General features: G+C 41.9%; 1 protein-coding gene across 1 annotated transcript in view; it reads left to right on the top strand.

Moving 5' to 3' along the window:
- LOC309806906 (histone-arginine methyltransferase CARM1-like) overlaps positions 1 to 16,285 on the top strand; it is a gene marked incomplete at its 3' end in the record, with an annotated part of 99,901 nt that overhangs the window by 15,805 nt on the left and 67,811 nt on the right. Inside the window, exon 2 of the mRNA XM_082625950.1 lies at positions 2,880 to 2,990. Within this exon, the coding sequence (XP_082482076.1) occupies positions 2,880 to 2,990 (111 nt within the window). The remainder of the gene's footprint in view (positions 1 to 2,879; positions 2,991 to 16,285) is intronic.

Raw genomic sequence — 16,285 nt, forward strand, 5'->3', positions numbered from 1 at the left:
CCTGCCAGTGGTGGAATAAAAAATGGGCTCCATATAATCTTCTGTGAGGACAAGAAAACGTGATTAGAGGCAGCTCCAAGGCTTCCTGAGGTGCCAGATAAGACGGTGTAACAGAATTATCTGTGTTAATGTCCTGTCTTCTCCTAGTCTGGGAAACCCCAGCTGGAAAGGGCTGAAGGAGTGTATTTCCATTAGAACCTAAATACTTGCTTGGACTTGTTTGTTTTTCACCAGAGAATGAATTCTCAGCCTTCCTCAGCTTTGTTTCCAACGTTTCGTGGCTTACGTAGACGGGGCAGAATGTCCCTCCCTCTCCTCTCCCTCTCCTACAGGCCCCAGACTGAAAATTCACTTGTTAACTTTTTAATATACACACAAGTGGGAAACAGATGGCATTATCTGGATATTGCTAGCAAAAGATCAGATTCTTTTTCAAGGGCTATGCTCTGTTTTGAAATAGCCAAATGAATAAGGTTGTTTTCGCTTGAAATTAGTTATTGAAATAAGGTATTTGGACAACAGTTTATAATTTTTCAACTCTTCTCTAGGTAGGGTCTGGGCCTGTCAATGCATCTTCCTACCAAAAGGCCTAATTTGGCAGAAAGCTGAACCGTATCAGGCTCCCTCCCATCTCTGAATTTTTCTCTCTCTCCCCGTTCCCTCTGTCTGCTGTCTCTCTCCCAGTGGTAAAATATTTCTTTGGTTTTTAGTCTGAAGGATCAAGAGAACTGAAAAACACTGCTCTAAGATGTGCTTCATGACACCCTAATAAAAGAGACAAAGTGTTCCCTTCACACATTTCTAGGACACCTGTCACCAGAGCAAGCAGGTGCAATTTCTATTGTATCTTAATTTTGTATCCATATTTTGGACTGAGCATAGTATCTAAGGTACTATATTTTTAAATTTATTTATTTATTTATTTTTGGCTGCGTTGGGTCTTCGTTGCTCTGCACGGGCTTTCTCCAGTTGCGGCGAGCGGGGACTTCTCTTGTTGTGGAGCACGGCCTCTAGGCGTGTGGGCTTCAGTAGTTGTGGCACGCAGGCTCAGCAGTTGCGGCTCGCAAGCTGTAGAGCACAGGCTCAATAGTTGTGGCACACGGGCTCAGCCGCTCTGCGGAATGTGGGATCCTCCCGGACCAGGGCTCGAACTCATGTCCCCTGCATTGGCAGGCGGATTCTTAACCACTGCGCCACTAGGGAAGTCCTATTATATTTTTAATTGAAGAAGGCTCTGGAAAGGTTCTTCTGGGTGTGGTGCATCTTTTTTAGGGGGCCATGGATTGCACTCTCCAACCTACAGCGTCCTCTCTCTAGACAGCAGTAATGGGTGTTCTTGCAATAAACCAGGACCATGTGAAGATGAAGTATTTCCTAGGCAGTATGAGGAGAAATGAATAGTGGTATTTCTAAAAGTATAGACAGCCTGACAGCAAATTCCAGAAACTGGGTGACATTTTAAATTAGTAATGCTCCTAATTATCCAAACCCTAGGAGACCATATGGAATACAGCCACAGCTCTAGGATTAATGTAAGTGAGCACCGTGAACCCATTCCTAACAGCATGTTCTCTTAGAATAGTGGCACCATATCTGTGTCAGCACAGTGTGATACTGCAGTTAAAACACAGATACACACATGCACAACCTCTGATATTTCCTATTTTTTGGAAAAATTTTCCTACTATCAAAGTAAAGAAAAAAACTATTATAAATTTTCCTGAAAAAAGTAATACTTTATTTCCTTGTCATTCATTGCCTATTGGTATTGCTGGGTTAAAATATCAGATTTATAAAAGTGAAATTAAATAATCAACGTGTGATTTTATAGAACATGAGCTTGGAAGGCAGAAGTGCCCAGATTCAACTCCTGGCTCCCCTACTTACTGCTAGGTGAACTTGGGCTCATTCAATGTCTCTGATTTTCAGTTTGTCATCTCACAAGTGGCCATAATAATGCTATCTATTCATACATTTATTGTGAGGATTTAGAGCCAAGTGAAATGCCTTGCTCAAAGCTAGTGTTAAAAGATGCTAAGAATAAAAGTCACTGATGAAACAGAAATACAGGAACCTGAGATTTCAGCGATCAGACTGAGCTTCAGACCTCAGCTTCAGCTGTGCATGGGGCCAGGGGCCCAATCCATACTGTCCTCCTCTTCCTCGCAGCATGCAGGTCCAAATGTTGGTTGGTCCCTTTGTGCCAGTGAATGGTGGTCTTCTTGCTTTAAGTCCTAGGTCTGAACACAGAGAATAGAAGTTTCTGTAAATTCTGTGTGTCCACTGTCTTAATACCCTCCTACCCTCCATATAAATCTCCCCAGCTTTTTGGAGGAGGCCTAAAAAAAAAGCACATATCTCACTTTTGGATTTTTAAAGACTGTCTTCAGTTTTTCCTGAATATATATACACACATATACATATACATATAATATGCATATACATATGTATATATGTATATAATGCTAAAAATTATTTGAGACAGTTTTCATTTTGTTCATGCTGACAGGCAGGGTAAGCAGATTCATTCATGACCCACTACTTTTCTTGGCCCTAAACATCCTAAAAGTAAACCATGTTACAAAGAAACTGTAGTAATAATAACAATAATTTGAAAAACACCAGTTATACACTAAGTGCTTTGTATACACTTCATACTAATCCCCACAGTAGACCTTAAAAGATGGGTATTATTAACCCCATTTAACAGAGGAGAAAAAGAAGTCTCCCAGAGATTCATAACTTGGCCAAGGTAAGACCACTTGTAAAAATCAAAGCTAGTAGTTTGTCTGATCACAATGCTCAAAGTTGGCATGATGCCAACAGCTAAGCTCTGGTTTGTGTTTTCACCCCTTTTTTGTCTTTTCCTTTCCTTCCAGGTTGTTCTGGATGTTGGTTGTGGATCAGGAATACTGTCATTTTTTGCTGTACAGGCCGGAGCTCAGAGAGTCTATGCAGTTGAGGCCAGTTCAGTAGCACAATATGCTGAGGTAAGTGGTTGTATTTTTACAGCAGTTACGAACTAGGTCTTCAGTAAACTTCAGGGGACTAAGTGATGGACCTTCCACGTAGGTCATTTTAGAAGAATTTTTGTTTTACCAGTCTGATTTTTTTTTTCCTGTTGAGATGTTACTGCTGAAAGAGCTCGCCTTCACTGTAGTAATTGATATGAAAACAATTATTTTAAAAATTTCATGATACTAAAATTATAACAAAACTTTCTTGGGCCTGGGGGAGATGAATGCTATCTTATCTTTAATGACCTACCGAGGTGAGGAGTCAGACATCCCTGGAGCTAGGTTTATTTTTTTTCTTAAATGCTGTACTGACAACTGCACCACTCACTTTAAATTTCAATTTTGGTTTAAGGGACTGTTGCTACATGGTTGTAGTTGGAGCATGGACAGATGTCTGTGCTTCATTTTCAGATTTCAGGTTCGGATTGGAAGACAGGGAGATGCTTTCTTTTAAATATGGTACTCCATTATCATTATAAAATGTGTACAAATATTGGAGAATAAGTCAGAGTCAAGAGTCAAGTAATAATAGCTTTCAGTAATATTGGGATGTAATAACAACCCAGTCAAGCTGCAGAGCTGGATGTGTGTGTGCACGCGCATGCACAGGGTAATGTGCTTGTCATTCACACCTGGAGGAAGCCTGCATTTAAATGAGGGATAGAATGGCAGATAGAGAGGGAAGCTTGGCTGCTGCTTCTGAGGAGCATCCTGAAACTTTCCTCCGACCTGGGACAAGTGCTAGCTCTGAGCGATGGTTGGGTTTGGATAGAATGACCCAGAATGGGTCAGAGACCAGTAGACAGAATGGCATGTTCGGAAGGAAAGACTGCCAGGGCCTGATGGCTGGCGTGTTGTTACACTCTCTTCTTCCAGCAAGTCTTGGATAAAATATTTTTGGTCATTTGCTTACATACCAATTCTTAAGAGTCGTATTTATTAACTATTAGGTGCACACAAAAGAATATTTGTAAAATGTGTACATTTTAATATTTGTAAAATGTGTACATTTGTAAAATGTGTCAAGAATAACAATACAGGGGCTTCCCTGGTGGCGCCGTGGTTGAGAGTCCGCCTGCCGATGCAGGGGACACGGGTTCGTGCCCCGGTCTGGGAGGATCCCATATGCTGCGGAGCGGCTGGGCCCGTGAGCCATGGCCGCTGAGCCTGTGCTCCGCACGGGAGAGGCCACAACAGTGAGAGGCCCGCTTACCGCAAAAAAAAAAAAAAAAAAAAAAAAGAATAACAATACAATGAATGTGTGTCCACTACGTCTTTTTTTTTTTTTTTGGCCACGCCACATGGCTTGCGGGATCTTAGTTCCCTCACCAGGGATCAGACCCATGTCCCCTGCAGTGGAAATGTGGAGTCTTAACCACTGGACAGCCAGGGAAGTCCCAACTATGTCTTTTAAGAGATAGGCCATTAGCATTTCCATTAAAGGTTCATGTGTCTTGTCCTGATCACTTCTCTTTTCTACCCTAAATAGAGGTAACCACTATCTTGAAATTTTCTTAATCACGTTCTCTCTGTTCTTTATAGTTTTACCGCATATGTTTCTGTCCCTAAAAACATCCTGTCCCCAAAAATATCCTTTATGAACTTTCTATAAATGGAATCATAATGTATGTATCCTATAATTTGCTTTTTTCACCCAGCATGATGCTCCTGAGGGTCATTTTGTTGATGCATACAGCCATTGTTTATTCCTCTTCAATGCTGGATAGTGTTCCGTTATATGAAACGCTCAGTGCACTGAGCTGTTGACGGACTTCGGATGGCTTCCATTATCAAAGTATTTTTATTAATATTCTTATACACACTCCCCACTGCATCTGTGCTGGAGTTTCTCAGTATATACCCAAGAGTAGAATTGTTGGGTAATAGGGCATGTGTACCTTCACCTCTGTTCTGTGATGCCAAATTGTTTTCCTAAGTGGTTGTTCCAATTTTCACTCCCTGCAGCAGTTAACGAGAGTGCCAGTGTTCTCCAACTTTGTCAACACTTGATATTGTCAGGCTTTGGAATTCTTGCCAATCTGGTGTTTATTACATATTTGTGGTTTTAATTTGTATTTTCTACTCACTAATGACTTTGAGTATCTTTGCACAGTGTTTGGCCATTTGTACTTTCTCTTCTGTGAAATACCTGTTCCAATTTTTTTGACAATTTTTCTTTTGAATTGTTATACTAACTAATTCATTTGTAGAAATGATTTCTATATTCTGGATATTAATTCTGTTCAGTTATACATGTGAAAAATGTCTTCACCCAGTTTTGTACCTCATCTTTTCTCTTTATGGAGTTCTAAATAAGATTTAAATGTGGAATTCTAAATAAGAAAAGAGGAAGGGCCTCCCTGGTGGCACAGTGGTTGAGAGTCCGCCTGCCGATGCAGGGGACGCGGGTTTGTGCCCCTGTCCGGGAAGATCCCACATGCCGTGGAGCGACTGGGCCCGTGAGCCGTGGCCGCTGAGCCTGCACGTCCGGAGCCTGTGCTCCGCAATGGGAGAGGCCACAGCAGTGAGAGGCCCACGTACCACAAAAAAAAAAAAAAAAAAAAAAGAGGAAAATACAAGCTTATATAGAGAGAGCCCATAGATAAAAATACCTTTGCTTCGATATTAATAGATCTCAAAATGAAGTCTTTTTTTTTTTTTTTGCGGTAGGCGGGCCTCTCACTGTTGTGGCCTCTCCCCTTGCGGAGCACAGGCTCCGGACGCGCAGGCTCAGCAGCCATGGCTCACGGGCCCAGCCGCTCCGCGGCATATGGGATCCTCCCAGACCGGGGCACGAACCCGTGTCCCCTGCATCGGCAGGCGGACTGTCAACCACTGCGCCACCAGGGAAACCCTCAAAATGCAGTCTTAAGGGTGAGGAGTGGAGGGTAGAACTTTGTCTCAGGTGTTGCCCATTCGTTTAATCACATCTTCATTCACTTGCATCCCGCAAGTGTGTTTCTTGGGGGGTATAGGAGAAACAGAAATGATGAAGGTGTATTCCTGTATTCAGAGAGCTTCTGTTCTAATAAGAGATTGATCCTGTTGTCTCTTGTATCAGACACCAAAAAGAGAGAGAGAGAAAGAGACATTAATTTAGAGATTTCCTCTTTCTCATACAGTTTGTTTTCTCACGTATTTAAGGTGGTATGAGACATACTTGATAGTTATTTTTTAAAATTTCATACCCTTGGTTGTAGTATTTTAAGGGAAGAGAGGAAGAGCGAGCTAGTGGTGCATTCCCTAGACATAGTCCTGTCTCCCTCAGGACTGTGTCCCAGCACACACTCCCAGTAATCACCAGCATACCCATGGGAGGGGCCGCTCTGAACTGTCTGTGTGATTGGTTTCTCCAAGAGAATTCTCAGCCTGATTAAACACATCAGCAGGACTGTTGGCTTCTCGCACAGCGGGGCTACCCTCGTGGACACTTTTACCCAGAGGGTCCGCTGGATGATTGTAAGGGTCTCTAGCAAGAAGCCAATACAGAGAAGAAAAGGGAAGGAACTTAAAATTGTAAAACTTTGTATTGTTTTTTTTTTTTTCTTTTCTTTTTGCGGTATGCGGGCCTCTCACTGTTGTGGCCTCTCCCGTTGCGGAGCACAGGCTCCGGATGCGCAGGCCCAGCGGCCGTGGCTCACGGGCCCAGCCGCTCCGCGGCATATGGGATCCTCCCAGACCGGGGCACGAACCCGTATCCCCTGCATCGGCAGGCGGACTCTCAACCACTGCGCCACCAGGGAGGCCCTGTATTGTTTTAAACTTTGAAACTATTTTAAACTATTCAAAGCACGGACCTAATTTCAAACTTACAGATAAGTTGTAAAAATAAAAATAATTCAAAGGCTACCTGAATGCTCTTTACCTAGATTCACGTGTTGTTCACATTTTACCCCATTTGCTTTATCATTTACTCTTGCTCCCCTCTCACCATACCTGAATACACACATACACAGATATGTATACATATGTATAGGTGTGTGTGTGTGTATATATTTTTTACATATATGTAGATAGAAACACACACCCTTTTTTTCTATGGGTTAGTTATATACATCATAGCCCTTTATCCTTAAACATTTCAGTGTGGATTTCCTAAGAACGAGACCATTTTGTTATATAAACCAAGAAGAATTTAAAGGTGAAAAAGAAGCTGTACAATGACTTGTCCATTGAGTCTTTCGATGTTACTGAATAAAAGGTTTTGGGGAGGCCCCAGCTTGAGCAGAGATACACTGTCACCATGGGCGTTGCGGCGAGAAGAGTCTACACTTAACTGCCTCTTTCCTTGCTTAGTATTTCTAGGGAGACTTGATTTTTAAAGCATTAAAACCAATGTTCCAAAGAATTCTGAAGCATCAGAGCTTGATTTTGTCTTTGGTTTTAGCTTCTATGGAGGATTTTTGTATTTCTGTAATCCTTCTTTTCTGTGTATGGCTAGGGTGGGGGTGTGAGCAAGGGTAGCTTTCCAAATGCTGCGAGAACTGTAAGGCATCCTTGAAACCCTTGCTGCCAAGTCTCCTTTGCCCCTGAGGCCTTCCTGGCATGTGGCCCTAAGGACAGGCTACTTAAGAATGCATTGAGGGCCAGGGTTGGTTAGAATCTTCTCAAAGGATGGCTTTAAGGACAGCCTGGTCCCTCCTGATGGAAACCATGGCCTCCGCCGCACTCCTGGCTGTTGCCATGGGTGTCATGAGATGTCCTCCCATGGGCCAGGCCTTTCACCCTTGCAGAGGATGATCTGCACCAGCTCTTGGTTTCTGCTTCTTCTGCCGACACTCGTCTGTACAATTTGTGTGTGGCAAAGGCTAGTGTAAGCAGCACACAAAAGATTTTCACTCCAAGAATAGGCTTCAATAGCCTCTCGGCACACAGTACATGGTGCTACTTTCCACCTTTTCATTATTTGGTAATTGAACCGGCAGACATTTAATTCTTTTCTCTGGAGTCTTCATTAAATTGCTCGGAAAATATAAAATTGTAACAAGAAAGAAAAATGTATAAATTTAACTACCATTACCTGTCTGTGGATTCTTCTCATGAAAGGCTTCTGGGCTTTAAGTAAACAATATTTTCAGCTTGCATAGAATTCAGTTTCAGTCGCATTCAGTGGCTTAAACTGATTCTGTAAGGGCTGACCTCAGATGACGAGATGATGCGAATGACTCCTTGTCTGCAGGGCATGTACATTTAGTCATTTTTTGCAGGATGGTCATGAACCTGCCCAGATGCAGCCATATGCTTTCACCCTGGGCCACATGTGACATTTCTGGGTTAGTAACAAGAGATCATTCTTGTCCAAGGAACAGGGCAGAACTAAGGATCTCCCACGGGTTCCCAACCCATGAGCCTGCCCACCTCTAAAGGGCAGCTCTCTCTTGGTCTTTTTTTCTTTTCTTATTATGAAACATAAAGCTGAAGCCCTCAGATCATACAGACCAAATGGGGAAAAAGGCATTAATCCAATTTATACATATATATGTATATAGTCAAGGGGAGGCTCTTTCTTAAAATTGTGCACGAATGCATGTCATGTCTCTCCATCTAGATGATAAATTCCTTGAAGGGCCAGGAGATTAAAAGACTATCAGGGTAAGCAATCATGAATAGATTTATGTGTTGTAGTCAATTTAAACTTACAACAGAGCTCTCTGGCTCTTAGATTTAACAATGTTCATAATAATTATTGGGCCACTTAACAATTAGACTTTACTAGCACACAGTTCTTATATATGCTTCATTAGGATGACTTTTAAGGAGTCAGACCAAGTATTTCTAGGTCATGGGTGGTGGAAGTAAAGGCAGGTGGAATTGGATCTGTTGTGACGCTGCCTTTCTAGACCTGCTGGATTCATAATCTAGGGCTGCTCTGTCCAATATGGTAGCCACTAGACGTGTGGCTCTTTACATGTAAATATAAACTAATTTTTAAAATATCTTTATTGTAATATAATTGCTTTACAATGTTGTGTTACTTTCTGCTGTATAACAAAGTGAATCAGCTATATGTATACACATATCCCCATATCCCCTCCCTTTTGAGTCTCCCTCCCTATCCCACCCTTCTAGGTCGTCACAAAGCATCGAGCTGATCTCCCCGTGCTATGCAGCAGTTTCCCACTAGCCATCCATTTTACATTTGGTAATGTATATATGTCAATGCTACTCTCTTACTTCGTCCAAATTAAATTTCTTAGTTGCACTAGCTGCCTTTCAAGTGCTCAGTAGCCACAGGTAGCTAGTGGCTATCATATTGAACAGTGAAAATACAGAATATGTCCCTCATCAAAGAAAGTTCTAGTGGGTAGCGCTGATGAAGAGGACACAGGTGGCCATACATCACTTTTCTGGCATGTGATGGCCAGGCTGGTGGCTGTTTTCACTGCCAGGTGTTGGCAGCCATGACCAGGTGAGACTGGTTTGATGTTAGGTGAGGCAGCCCTCCCCAATCCCTCTTGCTGTGGGCATTGTTTATCTTTCCCTTATTTATGTGTAAGATCTGGCATAGTACAGGTTCCCTAGGAAACAGACTCTAATACACAGATTTGCATGCAGGAAGTTTATTGCAGAAGGCTCTCAGGAACCTGACCTATGAAGGAAATAAGATAGAATTGGGTAGAGGAGTTAAGCTGAAATGTAGTTGGAATAAAGGGCTCAGGCAATCCCACAGGAAGTGCTTGAGCTGGGGAAACCCATCAGAGTTGAACCACCTGAGGCAAGGGCCTTTATATTTCACATTTTTAAATATACACTTCCTCAGGAAGGAGTGTAACTTTGGATAAGGTGGCTCTCTTGGGCCGAGGGAAGTTCGTAGACCAAAACTCAGCTGAGAGGCATCATCTGCCAACATTTTCAGCAGCTGGGAGAATGATGCCTTGGTCCTGAAGGAAGGATCTTTATGGTGCGCCACAGCAAGTACTACAAAATCAAGATGCAGGATCCTAACTTTGGTCTATAGACAGGAAGCTGATGGAGAATAAAGATATAATAGTAAATCAAGGAAGAGGGTTGAATTGGTGGAGCAAATGGGATGGTACTAAAAGCACAGGCAAGGCCACAGGGTAAATTTGTTATGTGTGCTTTAGGGGTGGGCAACAATTTTGTAGAAACTCAGTCCATCATCTGATCTGATGTGCTTTGTACTATTCTAAGGTCTGTGAGGACACAAAGTACATATAAGATGTGATTTCTCCCCTCAAGTAGTTTGTCATCCAATTGGATTTCACACAAGTGAGATTCTTGCCATAGGACAGTGAATGCCAAGTGCATCTGAATGGCAGAGACGAGAAATGTCACCGCAAGGAACAATTCCCATCAGCTGGGCTGGTTACGGAGCCATCCGAGAAGAGTTGCAATGTGACTTGAATCCTTAAAGAGGAAGAGAAACGAAGTGCTCCTCGTCCCCTTTGTCACCTCTTACAGCCAACAGTGAGATTTAAAAAAAAAACTTGGATTCTTATGGGATTCCTCACCTTAAATACGTTGATAATCTCTTCACAAATGCTTTGAAGGCCTTTTGTTGAAAAGGTACTTCTAGGGCTTCCCTGGTGGCGCAGCGGTTGAGAGTCCACCTGCCGATGCAGGGGACACGGGTTCATGCCCCAGTCCGGGAAGATCCCGCATGCCGCGGAGCGGCTGGGCCCGTGAGCCATGGCCACTGAGCCTGCGTGTCCGGAGCCTGTGCTCCGCAACGGGAGAAGCCACAACAATGAGAGGCCTGCGTACCGCAAAAAAAAAAAAAAAAAAAAAAAGAAAAGGTACTTCTAATTTTTAATCTTGAACACTAGAAAGACTGTATACTTTGAAATTTTCTAATGTGAGTTTATCCTTTGAGCTAGGATTTTTCTCTAATTTCTTTAGTGTCTCCGATAGCTAACTTCTCCATTGTCACTCTCCCACAGACACCAAAAGCCTGAGTCACAAAATTCCATCCAGCCCATCAACACTTCTTTGTTTTTGAACTGACAATAAAGTTAAAAGGTGGCAATAACTAATCTGTTAAGGAAATAATAATATGCATTTTGCATAGTTGAAGTTTTAGAATTTAGGTTGCATTTCCACATCTATAAACTTATAGTTCTTCAGGAAGAGTTTTTGAGGTGCTTAGAGCAGATAATATCATCTCCACAATACAGATGAGGAAGAACCTTGGAGAAGTTAGGTCATGAGGATGGGACATGGCTCATGAGACACAGTCCTTCAGTGCCACCTCCTTCTTCAACATCCAGGTAAGCAGTGACTAGTGGTGTCTTTGGAGGTGAAGAGACGAATGTGTTTGTCTAGAAGCTGGAGCACCTACCCCTGTAGATAGTTCATACAGGAGCCAGGAGGAAAAACATCTTTTTCTTCTGAAGAAATCTATTGTGGGGACTTCCCTGGTGGTGCAGTGGTTAAGAATCCACCTGCCAATGCAGCGGACACGGGTTCGACTCTTGGTCCAGGAAGATCCCACGTGCCGCAGAGCAACTAAGCCCATGTGTCACAACTACTGAGCCTGTGCTCTAGAGCCCATGAGCCACAACTACTGAGCCCGCGTGCCACAACTACTGAAGCCTGCGCTCCTAGAGCCCGTGCTCTGCAACAAGAGAAGCCACCGCAGTAAGAAGCCCATGCACTGCAACGAAGAGTAGCCCCCGCTCGACACAACTAGAGAAAGCCTGCACGCAGCAACGAAGACCCATCACAGCCAAAAATAAATTAAAAAAAAAAAAAGAAATCTATTGTGAAGCACTTAAACAGGCAGATAGGTCTGCCATTGTAAGAAGGAAACCTTCCTCCATTGGCAAAATCAACTAGAAACACACTTAACAGAGGAGCAGTTTAAAGTAGTCCACGTGGAATGCCACCCCCTTTGCCCCAAAACCCCACCTAGGAAATAACCCTTCTTGTAGCTGGACTGGTGATGGATGAGGCAAGAAGGCGACTTGGGAGAGAACATTGATGCCTCTTCATCTCACTCAGTACTGTCTTTCCAGTAGGCGAGGCACTAAACACCTTTGCCAGGATTAGAATTGATGATGCAGGTTCTGGAATCATAACAGTGTGGGGTTTTATCCTTGATCCACGGCCTAATGGCCATGTGACCTTGACAAGTGTATTAGTTTGCTAATTGCTGCTGTAACAAACTAACACAAACTCAGTGGCTTAAAACAGTACATATTTATTACCTTACAGTTCTGGAAGTCAGACATCTGTAATGGGTTTTATGGGGTAAAATCAAGGTGTTACAGAAGTGTGTACTTTCTGGGGGTTCTAAGGGAGACTCCATTCTTTGCATTTTCCGGCATTTTAGAGGCTGCCCACGTTACTTGGCTGGTGGCTGCATCACTCTTACTTCTGAATCATCGCTTCTTCTCTGACTCTGACCCTGCTGCTTCTGTCATATAAAGATCCTTGCAATTATATTGGCCCGCTAGGATAATCCACAATAATCTCTCCATCTTAAGATCCTTAATTTAATCCCATTTACAAAGTCCTTTTGCCATGTAAAGTAACATATTCCCAAGTGTTCAGGGAGTAGGATGTAGACACTTCTGAAAGGCCATTCTGCCTCCCATCGCAAATTACCTGATCTTTCTCTACTTCATTTTCTTCAGCTATAAAATTATAGGTAATAATAGTCCCTTTTGAAGATATTATGAGAATTGAATGAGAAAATCAATATAAGCATTATTAGTACCGTGCCTGACATTCTCTAGCTATTGTTATCACCGTCATGGTAATTAGCAGTATCATTATGGAGTCTCATCCATGTCTCTGTACAAATCAACTGAACGGATATCATAGAAGAGGGCTGCCAGGCACAGTGGGAAGCATGGGGCCAGGCAGAGCACATTTTTCAAGACTGTGTGTTTAAATTGCATTTTGAAATTTCCTTATTAGTCCTTTTTATTTTTTTTAATGTTTCAGTAAAACTGTTGATGAATAATGTAATTTTTTTTTTTTTTTTTTTTTTTTTTTTTTTTTTTTTTTTGCTGTACGCGGGCCTCTCACTGTTGTGGCCTCTCCCGTTGCGGAGCACAGGCTCCGGACGCACAGGCTCAGCGGCCATGGCTCACGGGCCCAGCCGCTCCGCAGCATATGGGATCCTCCCAGACCGGGGCACGAACCCGTATCCCCTGCATCGGCAGGCGGACTCTCAACCACTGCGCCACCAGGGAGGCCCATGTAATTTTATTTAATGTAATTTTATTTAATTTTCATGTGTCAAGTTATATCATTCTTCTTTTTATTTTTCCTAATCTTTAAAAAATCTAAAAACCATTCTTAGCTTGCAGGCCATGCAAAAAGAGGTAGTGGGCCAGATCGGCCTGTGGGTAGTAGTGGTGACTCCTGGTCTAACATAACCCTAATTCATTAAAAAAATTTTTGTTTTAGTTGATTACCTAGTGTGTATCAGGTCTTATGCTAGCCACTATAATGGCTAACAAGATAGACATGGTTCCTTTCCTCATGGAGCTCATGATATAATAACCACACATATATAATTAGAAACTGTCAGGAGTGGTTGAGAACCACTGTGAATCAGGGATGAAACAGCCCCTAAAATGTATTTCCCACAGTGTTTTTGAAGGATGCATCAAGGAGACCCTTCAGGGGCTGAATTAGAGAGAGAGAAAGGAGCTTGAACAGCAGCAGTGAGCCTACCTGCCCCAAGCCTCCTAAAGTGAGAGCAGCACCCTCTTTTTACAATGATGGATAAATGTTATTATATCTAATTTAGTAAATAGCCAGAAAGACTAAAAGCTTAATAACACATGTATTCTGCACTCCATTGAGACTTGGTTAAAAACAACTTGACTGCCTTTTTTTTTTTCTTTCACTTTTTAAAAAGTTTGCTTTTATTTTTAACCTCAATTTAAATTTTTTTCCAATTTTATTGAGAAATAGTTGACATACATCACTGTATAAGAATAAGTTGTACAACATGATGGCTTGATTTACATATATTGTGAAATGATTACCACAAGAGGTTAGTTAACATTCACCATCTAATATAGATACAATAAAAAGAAAAGGAAGATTTCTCCTTGTGATGAGAACTCTTACAATTTCCTCTCAACAACTTTCCTATATATCATACCACGGTATTAATTGTAGTCAACATGTTGTATATTACATCCCTAGTACTTATTTATCTTATAACTGGAAGTTTGATCTTTTGACCGCCTTCTTCCAATTCCTCCACCAGCCCCCCACCTCTAGTAACCACAAATCTGATCTCTTTTTCTATGAGTTTGGTGGGGTTGTTTTTGTTGTTTGGGTTTTGTTTTGTTTTTTTTTTAGATTCTACATATAAGTGAGATCATACAGCATTTGTCTTTCTCTGTCTGAGGCATAATGCCTTCAAGGTCCATCCTTGTTGTCACAAACGGTAGGATTTCCTCATTTCTTATGGATGAATAATATTCCATTATTTATAGATAGATAGGTAGATAGGTAGATAGATCACAACTTCGTTATATAGTCATCCATTGATGGTCACTTAGCTTGTTTCATTTTTTGGCTATTGTAGATAATGCTTCAGTTAACGTGGAAATGCAGATATCTTTTTGAGACAGTGGTTTTGTTTCCTTTAACACCCCCCCCTTTTTTGCTTGATTGAAGCATAATTGATATTTTTAATTGATATTGCACACACTTGAAGCGTATACATCTTGAAGAATTTGATGTATGCATGATCCATGATAACCATCACTACAACCAAGTTACTAAACATATCCATCACCTGCAAAAATTTCCTTGTGTTCTTCTGTTTTTATTTTTTTTGATAAGAACACTTTACATGAGATCTATCCGCTTAACATATTTTAAAGTACACAATGCTGCCTTGTTAAGTATAGGTGCTGTGTTGTACAGTAGGTCTCTAGAACTTACTTATCTTGTATAACAGAAACTTTATACCCATTGAAAAACAATTCTCCCTTTCTCCCTCCCCTAGCCCCTGGCAACGCTGTTCTATTTTCTGCTTCAATTAGTTGGACTGTTTTACATACTTCATGTAAGGGGAATCATACAGTATTCTTCCTTCTGTGATTGACTTATTTCACTTAGCATATTATGTCCTCTAGGTTCATTTATGTTGTAGCAAATGGCAGGATTTCCTTCTTTTTTTAAGGCTGGATAATATTCCTTTGGATGCATATACCACATTTTCTATTGTGAATAACGCAGCAATGAACACAAGTGCAGATATCTCTTCAAGGTCCTGATTTCACTTCTTGTGGATATACACTCAGAATTGAAATTCATAGATCCTACGGTAGTTCTATTTTTAATTTTTTTGTGGGAACTCCAGTTTTCCATAGTGGCTGCACCATTTTATATTCCCACCAACAATGTATAAGGAGGGTTCCAATTTTTCCACATCCTCACCAACTTATTTTTTTGCTATTATTTGTAAAAAGCCATCCTACTTAAGGTGATGTCTCATGGTGATTTTGACCTGCATTTCCCTGATGGTTAGGAGAGCAATACCCCTTTTATCTGTTTTACTTACTGGGTTTCTGGATCAACTTTTATTTAAAGAAGGGTCTGGAGGCTAAAAGAAAACCTTCTGAAGCTGATGTCCAATTCCTTCAAATTCCAGAGGGGGCCTAGATAAGTAAGGGCTTTGCCCACATCTACAGTTGCCTTTCTTCTGCTGTGGGAAACTGCCCTTATTTCCCACATTGACACGTCTTCATATCTAAACCATAACCCACGCAGCAGCTCCTTAGCTCACTTTGCAGCTTCTGAAATCTACCCTCCTTAAGACAGAGTCTCAGCTCACAGCCACTCACCTTCTTGTCCCTCTCTTCCTTCCTAGCAGCCCCCATGGTGCAGAGCTGTTGTTGGCCCCCCATTTCAGGGCCAGTTTGACTCTGGCCATTAGAGGAGAGAAGCAGCATGTTTGCAGAAAGTGTTTGTTGACCTGAAGCATTTTTCTGCGGTGGCAGCTACACATTTTAGGGGAATTGTGATTTAGGCTACACGTTTTCTTGGCAAGCAGAGCAGGGAATGTGGTACAGACTGTAATTTAAATTTGTCCAAGTAAGAAAGGTGTCATTTGAACTCTCCTGGGGAGTGAAACTAACAAGCATTCAGATGGTTGATTACTAATGGTTGCTAACAATATCTTGATGTCTTAGAACTAACTCCCTTCAGCTCTAGCTGTGAATTTGCTTCACACTCCCATCCCCACCCCAACTTTACTTTCCCCAGCCAGTTCCAGGTAGCTCAAGAGTTTCACCCTATAGGAAGTCCCGCAAGAGAGGGAGAAAAACAGT

This window comes from Mesoplodon mirus, assembly GCF_964341445.2.
Source record: "Mesoplodon mirus genome assembly, chromosome: 1".
NCBI classification, from domain to species: Eukaryota; Metazoa; Chordata; class Mammalia; order Artiodactyla; family Ziphiidae; genus Mesoplodon; species Mesoplodon mirus.